Below are 11,992 nucleotides of genomic sequence, written 5' to 3' on the forward strand. Positions count from 1 at the left end.
TGATTATTTGCCGAGACGTAGAGAAAACGTATCCACAGACCATGGCCCTGCAACTCCATGAAATGGGGTCCAAGAATATCTTCTTTTTTTTCCCCATTTATTTTTCCTTTTTCTTTTTCTTTTTTTAACCTTAGCCCATCTTTTCCGTTTGTCCTTAACTCCTTTGATGTATTGTATTCTGTGTTATATGTTTGTATCCTTTTGTCAGAAAAAATGTAAGATTGACCCATTAGCACCTGTACAGGGTGAGTAAAAAAAACCGAAACCCAAATGTTGGGACAATTGTTTTATTGAAGTTCTGCATGTAGCACTTTCAAAATCTAGGATATAAAAGCCCAATTCATAAGCCTTCTTTTAGTACAAGAATCATTCAAATCACTCATGTACTTTTCAAGTTACGGAATTTTAAACACAACCACCGTTTTAAAGTTCTGTCCATGGATCACAAAAAAAGGTGTGCGTTCTCTCAGCAAAACAAAAACAATTCATACACATCCCTATGTGATTTGTTTTCGTTTTGCTGAAAAAACACTAACTTGTTTTGTGATCCGTGGACAGAACCTTAAAACGGTGGTTGTGTTTAAAATTATGTAACTTGAAAAGTACATGAGTGATTTGAATGATTCTTGTACTAAAAGAAAGCTTATGAATCGGGCTTTCATATCCTAGATTTTGAAAGTGCTACATGCAGAACTTCACTAAAACAATAGTCCTGACATTTGGGTTTCGGTTTTTTTTACTCACCCTGTTCTACATTGTATTACGTTGTGTTTATTCACTGAAGAATCAATAAAACCATAGAGTGCCCAGGTGGTTTCGTGTGCTACAGTGAGTAATAATAGGCAGGGCCGTTTCGGGCACTATATTGACCAAAGGGTAAATAAATATGTGCTGAAATGTTTTTATGCTTGACACCCGATACTATCCAGTTTTCTTGCACCTCATGTCTTACCCCAAAGCTGACTTTGCTGAGTTTCACTTGAACCAACAACTTCCTAGTGCAAGCGTCATCACTGTTCAACCGAGCTCGCTTTGGTTGGCTGGCCAGACGCTCATCAGCCATCTCCGCTTTTCTTGTTTGATTTTTGGAAAACCTTTCTGTGATTGATTTTCTTTAGTTGGTTGAGAGCCAGCAGCAGATCCGTGACATGAGGGTCCAGCTGAGCGAGGTCCAAGGCCAGCACAAGGAAGCCATGAGCCAGCTAGGAGAGCGAGCTACCCTGGCGGCTAAGCTGCAGAGTGAACTCTCAAGGGCTGACAAGCAGAATCAAGCACTGTCAGAAGAGGTCAGTTATTAAGAAACTCAAATTTGTTAGTGTAAATATAAACCAGTTTTTGGTTGGAACCGTTAGGTATTCCTCAAGTTTCTTTCTTTAAATTACTGCCTCACTTTAGAACTCCCCTCCAGAATATTGCATCCACTTCTTATACTTTACCTCAGATAAGACGCATTGTCAACAGATACTTTGTCTCTCTTAAGTTGCCTGTTTCCTTCTTTTTTCTTCTTGTCTCCTCGTTGCCACCTTGAGTGGCCTTTTTCCATGTGGTTGGCGTTTCTACTCACATAATTAAATAGTATTGATCTTTTTGGAGTCGCCAAGCTTGTAGACACAAATTTAGGTTGCACTGTCAACAAGATGACTTAAATCCAGTCTTGACAATATTGGCAGCTCGAACCCAGAAAATTCTAAGCATACCTCATGCAAGCGCATTAGCTTGAATACAGCATGCGTGAGGCATGCTTGAAATTTCCTGAGTAGGGTTGCCAAAGTTCCCAAGACTGGATGTGACTCAATTACATGTATTGCTGCATTAGGCCAACAAAAAAAAGTCTCCGGTTTCTGGTATGGAGCTTGCCCAAAAAGTGGTGCGGCGACGCGGCTTTTTTTTTTTTTTACCTGTTTTTTTTTTGCTTCAAATATCGGCTGATGACTGCAAATGGTGCCCGACTAAACTTAGTGCAAATATTATGGGAGACCAGAGAGTCCACAAAAAGCTTATTCTCGATCATAAGCCCATCTAAAAACACGTTAAAATTGTGCAGCAGCAGGATTCCAGTCAAACCAGTGAGTTTGGCGGTTTTGAGACATCATCTTTCATTGAAAAAAAAACTTTTTCATTTTGCCGACGCCCATGGCTACGGCGACGCACGCGCATACCAGAAACCGGAGACTTTTTTTTTTGGCTCTACTGTGCTTATCAAGGACTGGCTGTATAGGGGGAATAAAATCAAGTTGTAGTGCAAGTCCAAGAATACAACTGTTGCTGTGAAGACCAGCGGTTGTGCTCTTTTCTGTGTAAAAACTAGAAGACAATTCTTTTTCACAAAATAGGTGGGCATCTACGAAGAGAAGATGCGCAAGCTGCGCACGGAGCTGAAGAAGGTCCAGGACCTCAACCGGCAGAGCGAGGTGGAGGTGCGGAACTACGAGACCCACGTCCAGGAGCTGACAGACAAGCTGGCCCACGCTAACGAGAAGCACCGGCTGAGCGTCCAGGAGGTGGCCATGAGGGAGGAACAGATCGTGGTCTTGAAGGTGGAGGTGGCCTCTCTGCAAGAGAGGATCAGGCACCGCATGGAAGAGGTGAGAGTTGTCTGCTTGTATCCTGGGCCCAATTTCATGGCACTGCTAAGCACGTGATTGTCTGCGAACAAATCCTCTGTCTATTTCATGGACACTGTAAGCAGTAAGCACAGCAAATGGCACGCTTACTTCAGAGGATTGCTTAACTTTAATAAGTGATGTAACAATAGAAATCTCCCTTTGGCGCAACCGTTAGCACATTTACACCATGAAAAAGTGCTTAAGGTTAGCACAAATTTCTGCTATAGTTACATAGCTGCCAACTTGTACGATTTTTTCGTAATTATTACGAATTGTTTGTTAAATTACGAAAATACGTTTTGCCACTAAAACATTACGAATTTCCCATTTTCTACCTAACGAAAAAAAAAAAAACTTGTAAAGTATCGTTTTTGACCGAAAACTTCTGGCGAAATGTTGCGATAATGGATGGACTGGTGACAAGTCTAATAAGCAATGCGCCAAGCACCTGATAGACATCAATGCGGTGTGCACAGTGGAATACTTGAGGACCAGACTAAAAATATTTTTCAATGGTGTGTCATTTGTGTGCACCTCGTGGATGTGTGGTTGTGTGTGCTGTGACTACTTCTCAGTGACAATCGTGAGCACAATTGGTTGCTTATTGCCGGGATGAGACCCATCAGTGCGAGATTTTAATCATGGAATTTAATAAGAGTATGGTTGGAAGAATTGGTAATAGAGTTTGAGTTTATCACGACATCCAGAAAAGGTAAATCAGCATGCGTTTGCAAGGTATGTTGGCGGGATATTTCTATTGCATACGGTGGCCCTAAATCATCGATACGAACTCGAAACTCAACATCGACAGCATGCATCTAAAAAAATATGCGCACGTTATTATTGTTATTATATATTTGACTTCAACAAACAAATACAGACAGTAAAACAAAATTAATTTAAAAAAAATTATTAAGATTTTTATTAAAACATACACAAAATGACAAATGATGTACCCCATCTTTAAGCAGTGCACCAGTAACTGGTGAACACACAGACATACAGAAAAGCCACTTTACAATACAGGGTGAGTAAAAAAACAACGAAACCCAAATGTTAGGACTATTGTTTTATTGAAGTTCTGTATGTAGCACTTTCAAAATCTAGGATCTGAAAGCCCAATTCATAAGCTTTCCTTTAGTACAAGAATCATTCAAATCACTCGTGTACTTGTCAAGTTACGGAATTTTAAACACAACCACCGTTTTAAAGTTCTGTCCACGGATCACAACAAAGTTCAGTGTTCTTTCAGCAAAACGAAAACAAATCACATAGGGATGTGTGTGAATTGTTTTCGTTTTGGTGAAAGAACGCACACCGTTTTTGTGATCCATGGACAGAACCTTAAAATGGTGGTTGTGTTTAAAATTCTGTAACTTGAAAAGTACATGAGTGATTTGAATGATTCTTGTACTAAAAAAGCTTGTGAATTGGGCTTTCATATCCTAGATTTTGGAAATGCTACATGCAGAACTTCACTAAAGCAATAGTCCCGACAATTGGGTTTCGTTTTTTTTACTCACCCTGTATAGCAGTGATTCCATTTCTTTTGTTGATGTGAAATATTCCTTTTTTTGCAAACATGACAGAGTGACAAACTGGTGAAGGAGGTGAATGAGGCCTCGCAGAAGCACATAGACAGCTGTAAGGAGAATGATCGCCTCAGGACATCGTTGGAGGAAGCCAGAGCTAACGGAGACAGGCTGCACAGCGAGAGTGAACTGGTCGTCTCAAATGTCAACTCATGGGTCCAAAGCCAAAAGTAAGTCTTGGCTTCTGTGCCAAGTCAAAAAATAAACGGGTTTCTCATCAATGACCGCTTCATTTTTCCTGCCCGCCCCCTTTTTTTTTTATTTTTTTTTTATAAATTTCATACATTTGCAATATATTTAGCAAACACATTGTCAATATATTGTCATTTATTTGTTTCCAACAAAATTGTAGCTATGAAGAAACGGCTCATTTAGACACAATTTTGTATCATAAAAAAATTGAAAAAAAGGAAAACAACAGGGGGCCACCTCCCTCATTTTTTATAAATATGCGGACAAGAAAGTTTTTTTTACTTGGCCTTAGAAATTGAAAAAACTACAATTTGAAATTTGATGAAAATTTTACTAAGAAATAATAAAGCTGCAGGGAAATGTTGACTGGATTGAAGTGAAATCCTAAACGTTAGCGGGAATGAGAGATCTCTTTCAAGGCTAAGGAATTAAAACGTCAGGCCTTCTAAACTTTCATGCTTTGAATAGTTGACCCCAGATATTTCATTCCCCAGCAACCATATTCTATTGTTAAGTACCAGTCTAAACTTTGAAAAGTTTGATAAAAAAAAAATTTCCTAAGTGCCAAAAGGAAATACTGCTTGATTTTAATACTTGCACTGTTTGAGTTACATGTAAATTAGTTGAAAAGCTAAAACAAGGATTCCATATATATCAAGGGTTGATTTCAAGTTAAAGTTGCAGCTTATCAAATACATATCTTATCCTCTTTTGTTTACATAAATTTGAGCATCAAGTTTCGATTTGTTTATAGCAAGAAACAATTGAAAAGTTTAAAGGCAGCATTTTAAGCAAAAATTTCTCCTTGCCGTAATTAAGGCTGCAAAAACTGAAATTAAAAGGAATATGGATTTGACAAAGGTTTGGGGGAGAACGCGAAATTAAACACGTTAACTCGAGGTTTACCCCAAGATTTTATGGGTACCTCGGGGTACACCCTCGAGTTACTGCTTGTTAGATTTTACGTTCTTCTCTTTATAATTGTTTTCTCTTTTTTTTCCCCCATGGTAACAGAGAGGCCAACGAAAAACTAGGAGCCAAGATCAAAGAGCAGAGCCAGACGATCAGAACGCTGAACAAGGAAAAAGAGTAAGTTGATGTTGTCACAGTGCCAAAAGAAAATCCTGATCTTTTAACACTGATCATAATTGATATGGTTCCAGAAGAATGATGTTAAATCATGCAGCTGTGTAAAATCCTTCAAGGAAACATGCAGTGGAAATTCAGCTCATCTTGTTTTCCATGCACATTACTATGTGTTGCAACAATACATACAAGATCTTAATACTTGTTTTCATTGGAAGTGACAAGAAAGTGGTACTTTTTCAATTATTAGCAAATCCTTTCATCAATACATGTAAGAGGGCGCTATTTTGCTTTTGTCTTACAAGGTACTTCTTGTCAAAAGTGCATATGAACAGTACAAAAATTAGTCCTTCAAAATTACCCACAAAAAAAGTTTTGAAGAAATATTGGCCACTACTATTGTCCAAACAAGCTGTTTAACATGGTAAACAAGTAAAAAGTGGAACTTACTCCAAGAAAATGAAGACAAGTTTGATATATATTTGTACACAAAGCTATGGAGACGCTACTGTTCTGCCTTGAATGACATCACGCTTTGGCTCATGAATATGGAAATTTTTATTAGCATAAAAACTTAAATGTTGAAATTTCTCCCTTTTACTGTTACAAAGAAGGTGGAAAGTCCTAGTTACATGGCAAGAAAGCTGTTTTAAATGTATTTAAGTCATAAAAATCCTAGTACATGTTCCCTTTCAGGTTGTGAAAGGGACTGCGGTTGGGATTGGAATCATTTGCCTGGCTATCGGTCAGCATCGCAAGACATCAGTTTAATGCTCAAGGGCAAATGATTCCAATCCCAAACCATATCAGCCTTTTTTTCACAACATGTAGGATCTTACACAGCTTACACAAGACAGCACTGAAATGGATTAAGGCAAGGAACTTGGTCACAGGGTCCAAAACTGCTGTGATCAATTGACATTTGTGCAGTGATGCATGACTGAAATTAACTAAAACTCAATAGGGGTTTAGGCCAAAGATAAGGAGTATCTGCACAATCAGACATTTTCGAAATTGACTCCATGGTTTTGTAGTTATTTCAAATGTAGTCAGACGGACACTTTTTGGGGGCCATACTGTAAATGCATGTATTTCTGTAATTATTTTGTGTTTTGTCATTAGGTAAGAAGTTAAAGTCTTTAAAATGTTTCAACAGAAGTTTGTACAGTTTTACTAACTTTAACAAAGTCACAGCCCAAGCTGTTGCAAAGAGTAAATGTAGTCTCTTGATTTCCAACCGACAGTCAGCTCCTGGAGAGCGGGGAGGTCCTCCAACAGTCGGTCAGTCGTCTCAAGCTGGAGAACGAGGATCTGCAAGTGGCTGCCGAGCGCTTCAAGGCTCTGCAGAGCCACTCCTCACACCAACAGATGCTGCTGCAACAACTCAAGAGCAGGCTTGAAGAACACGAGTAAGTTTATTTTATACATTTTAATTATTCTTCATGAAGTACACTGGCAATGTACATGTAGCTTGAAAGTGGGGGAGAAAACTGAAAGAGAGAATACAGCGAAAAATCCATGTTGGCCTGGTTAGGACTTGAACCTGGATCACTGGCGTTAAATGTATCTACTGATTTAACAAGAAAATCCTTGTTCAAAGTGAAGATAGGACTGGTACCAACTACCCTGTGAACTTATGCCACCTGAAATGGAATGAAAACAATCATTGAAGATGGTTTAAGAAAGTGTGCCCAAAATGTGTATGATTCAATTTTGATTGTTTCATGTTGATTGTCTTTTATGCATACTGGGACCCACGGGAGACCAGTGGATTCCACTGAATGGGACATCCAGTTAAAATAAAAGACAGAAAGAAAGAAATCTAGTTACGAGGCCCCCAAAAATTGTGCATACGTTTTTTTCTCTGGTTTCTCAAGATGTATAGTATACACTGAGCTGAAACTTCAACAAGTTGCACCCTTCTTAAGATTTTGAACAATTTTGTTGTTTCGAATGGAAAAAAAAAACCCTCAAAAAGCAATTGATCACTTGTATCGTTAAGCAAGGATAGTCCCAAAAACCTGACTCATCATTTTTGCATTGAAACTCTACATCTTAAAATGCACAGGAATTTGTTCTATATACATCAACAATAGGAGTTTAGTTTGTTAAACATCCTGCAGATTCTCAAAGTGACAATGCAAACATGTATCTTAAAAAACTCTGTGTTGTAATCAATATATTGCTTTCTTGCCAACTGCTATCCTACTTGAACAAAACAAAATAATTCCCAGACAAATTGAGATATTTTCAGTTCTGCTTGACAAAACACGCCTGGAGTTAATTTTTTTTTACCGAAGTAAAGCAGAAAATTTATCCTAGCAAATTCAAATGTCAAACCAAAAAAAGTCACACTTGCTAACGTTTAGCTTCTAAGATTTATATATTTTGGCTAAGCAAATCTCTGAGCTTGGGCAAATAGCAAAACAAAACTTGTCCCCTGGTTTTTGCACTTTATATGCACGTCTGTGCTGTGAAATGCAATCACATTTGGCATAGTTTTTCTGCAACACTAAGCACAACTTTCATGCTAGCTGTTAAAAGTCCCTGTTCCACCTAAAACCACCCCAGCACTGTATGGTCTTATGACTTCATCAGGGAATAAGTACAATTTTAGTTTAGGTAAAGGTAAAGGTCCCATAGCCATTACTGGCCATAGGGGCAGTGGGATGTTAGAGGTCCACTGTGTCTTGGGCGTGGCATATGAGCGGCGGTGCCCAGTCCTCTCCTCTCGCTGTCTTACCTTCCCTGAACGAATCAGGTACCCATTTTATTGTTGGGTCGTCAGAGAGAGTTTTCCAGGTTTTGGTCCGAATGGGATTCAAACCGCCAACCTTCCACTCGGTAGCTCCACGCTCTACCCGCTTGGCTACGAGGCCCCTAATTTTAGCATAATGAAGTACAGAGGCTAACTAAGGGGTTCAGTACCATCATGATATTGAACCCTTGTTTAGCCTTCTCATTTACCCCCTTCTCCAATCGTCTCTCAGAACCGACCAGGAGCAGGAGATCTCGGAGAAGCTAGGGACCATCGAGGACCTCCACGCCCGCCTCAGGGCCAACGTGAGCACCATCCAGCAGCTCAACGAGCAGCTGCACTCCCTCAAGCAGGAGACGGTCCGCCAACGCTCAGACATTGAGAAAGAGAGAGCGGCCAGACAGAACCTGCAGATGCAGCTGGAGAGCAGGGAACAGGCTCTCAACAGCCTCAAAGCTCAAGTAAGTAGTGACTACGGCTATGGATTGTTGTTGCAGTAGCTTGTGGATAAGACTGTTTGACTTCCTTTTGTTTTAAAGCTATAGTCCATCATTTGCAGCTATCAGAAAAGTAACTGGCCTAATTATTGTTGAAAAACATACTTGGTTGAAAGATAGTAAGGGGACTAAACTCCCTGTGAAATTATTCTTCCTGGCAAGCTGTCATTTAGAAGTAATCAACGAAAGAAGGCCTTTCCAACGGTGCTTCTTAAGACGTACCGTAGCAAATTTGAATTAGTAGTTCGTTTTGTTATTCGGCGAAGCGCGCAAGCATTGGCACGACGCACACGCACGCGCGGTTGCTATAATTCGTCGGATCAGTGCGCGACATCACGTAAAGCTGCAATTCAAAACAATTCGAAACATGATTCAGCAACTTTTGATTTGAAATTGAGATCCTAGAATGTTGTTTTTCTCGGAATATACAGCTGAAGCTGAGCTGAAACTTCATCGGGTTAGTTGTTCAGTACCCTTCTTTAGATTTTGAGTGCTTTTGTTGCGTAAAACGAACAAAATGCACAAATTACAAGTGATGGACTATATCTTAAAATCTTGGCTTGGTGTCTGTATTCTGAGACGAACCCATAGCCATTAGTTTTGACTATGGCTATGAATTGCCGCAGTAGCTTGACTTCCTTTTTTCGTAACCTTGGCTTTGTAACACGTTTATAAGCTGCTCCATCACACTATTATCCCCTTATTCAGTGCTGCCCTACTATTTAATGCAACCAAACTTGTGAGTCATTAAAGATATAGTCCATCATTTGTAATTTGTGCATTTTGTTCGTTTGAAGCAACAAAAGTGTTCAAAATCTAATGAAGGATACTGAACAACTAAACTGATGAAGTTTCAGCTCAGCTTCCGCTGTATATTCTGAGAAAAACAGCATTCTAGGATCTCAATTTCAAATCAAAAGTTGCTGAATCATGTTTTGAATTGCAGCTATACGCGATGTCGCGCACTGATCCGACGAATAATAGCAACCGCGCGCGCCTGTGCGTCGTGCCAATTCTTTTGCCCAGCGCCGAATAACAAAACGAACTACTAATTTAAATTTTCCTACGGTGCGTCTTAAGACGCACCGTTGGAAAGGCCTTCTTTCGTTGATTACTTCAAAATGATAGCTTGCCAGAAAGATTAATTTCACAGGGAGTTTAGTCCACAAACTATCTTTCAACCAAGTATGTTTTTCAACAATAATATGCCAGTTACTTTTTTGGATGGCTGCAAATGATGGACTATAGCTTTAAGTCACAATGCTGGCAACATTAGCGAACCTGCTGCACACCTTGCAAACGGCGATCGGAGTCCACCTAAAAAAGATGCAGCATTTAATTTGCTCAATCTTGATAGAGACTGTTTTTTGTTTGTTTTAAACTTGTAGATGGAGTCAGAGAGATATCACCGGTCTGTGAATGGCACCACGCCTCGTCGTGGTGGGGAAAGCTACACAAACGGTTCAGCACCAGACTCGGCCTATGCCTCGTCGTTGGGGAGGGGATCGCAGCGACAAAACAAGGACAAGGTAAATTCTTAGTGATCAGAAGAGAGATTTTGCTCTCGGAGTCACTTATTTATGTGTCATCAAAATGAACGGTTTTTGTGGCGTTTTTTCCCCACAGATGCAGTCAGCCATCAACAGCGCCCTCAAGGACGCGGGTGTGAGCGACCCGAACACGCTGGACAAGTCGTACTGGATCCAACGCGTCGGGGAGCTCTCGCTACAGCTGCAGCAGAGCAGCGAGTTCTGGTCGGACAAAGTGCGGGATCTGTCGGCCCAGTTGGGGCGTTCACGAAGTCCCTCGCCTCATAAATGATGGACACGTTCTTTTATTGGCGATTGACTACTTGAGGAACAAGAAGGGCCAAACTTCAACATATTGGCCAATTTTGCGTGCAGAAAAGTGTATAAAAGAAAGGCCCAAATACACGGTCCAAAATGTTCTGTTCTTGAACGACATATTGGGGGCTGGGCATAGAACTGTATTTATTACTAGACAGCAAACGTACACAATGTAGCCATCTGAACGCATCCATGTTTGTGCATAACTTGTAGAAAGCAAAATAAAATTGTACAGCTTTACGCATATCTGTGTTTGTATTTAAGCCTATATTATAAACATATGTTCAAAACAAAACAAATAACCAGCAAATAAGCAGTCTATTTTGTTCTACACTAACAATGCACACAACTGCACGTGTGCTACCGATGAATCGTATGTTTTACCAATGAATTCTGTATTACAAATGGACAACCATGCCTGTTCAGCCCTTATGGTTTTCTGTTCTGCATTCAGAGCTCACCAGGCACACTTCCATTCCATCTAATTTCAATCTTTTCTATAAGTCCACATACATGAATTCAAAATGTCTGCGCTCCAAATGCTTAATAAAAGTATTCTGCACATGCAAAGGACGAGTCCATAATTTATTATAGCTCTAAGGAGTGGTGACACTTTAAAACAATTCCTATATCATGGAAGTTCCATGCACTGACACATTACATTCCTTAAATAGTTCAATATTAGTGTGCCTTCGTTTCTTAGACTGTACTGTAGCAGTTGTAGAAGTTGTAAATATTGGAGTTTATATTTATGAAATGTATAGAGTGTATGAATAGTGCTCTTTTTTACTTTTACATGAGGTTCTTGTTTCGATCTGTATTTTTAAACGGTACCATACAGATACATTGAATACACAGTTTAGAATTTTATATTTGGTCTTTTTAACTTCAAAAATAAAGTTCGAAAATGAACCAATGTTTACACCATCTTTCCACATTTGGAGGTAGTTTGCCATTTTCCACCCAAAGTAGTTTCTTCTAGTTGAAAAGACTTATCCCTATCCAAATGAAGTACATTTTTAAAAAGATGATATAACATGAAATGGGTTAAGCTCTTTATATAAATTTTTACAAATTTTTTTAACATTTATGCAATTGCCAAATTTTCACTTTGCCCTTTTAAGATAAAAGAAAAAGTCTGACCAACTTTTATGAAGGTATGACAGTATTATTTGTTGCAGTCATTTCTACATTGAAAATGTATTAATGAAACCTTGTATTGCTCGTTTTTGTAAAGGTCTTTTGACATTTCGATCATTCCCCTTTTTTGTATATTAACAGTACAATTTACAAAAAGTACTTTTGACTGCATTCTACTGAAATGAAACATTTTCTATTGATATAAAAATTGTAAATATGAAAATATCAATTTTATTTCAGTAATGTACTTTTTCATATACAGTATAACAGTTCT

General features: G+C 39.1%; 1 protein-coding gene across 1 annotated transcript in view; it reads left to right on the plus strand.

Moving 5' to 3' along the window:
* LOC119738640 (trichohyalin-like) overlaps positions 1–11,685 on the plus strand; it is an 81,180-nt gene extending 69,495 nt beyond the window's left edge. The window contains exons 39-46 of the mRNA XM_038213553.1: positions 1,119–1,286; positions 2,334–2,585; positions 4,196–4,368; positions 5,405–5,479; positions 6,721–6,885; positions 8,467–8,695; positions 10,120–10,260; positions 10,358–11,685. Coding sequence (XP_038069481.1) covers positions 1,119–1,286; positions 2,334–2,585; positions 4,196–4,368; positions 5,405–5,479; positions 6,721–6,885; positions 8,467–8,695; positions 10,120–10,260; positions 10,358–10,552 — 1,398 coding nt within the window. The 3' untranslated portion in view covers positions 10,553–11,685. The remainder of the gene's footprint in view (positions 1–1,118; positions 1,287–2,333; positions 2,586–4,195; positions 4,369–5,404; positions 5,480–6,720; positions 6,886–8,466; positions 8,696–10,119; positions 10,261–10,357) is intronic.
* Positions 11,686–11,992: the final 307 nt, after the last annotated feature.

This window comes from Patiria miniata, unplaced genomic scaffold (assembly GCF_015706575.1).
Source record: "Patiria miniata isolate m_02_andy unplaced genomic scaffold, ASM1570657v1 HiC_scaffold_3, whole genome shotgun sequence".
NCBI classification, from domain to species: Eukaryota; Metazoa; Echinodermata; class Asteroidea; order Valvatida; family Asterinidae; genus Patiria; species Patiria miniata.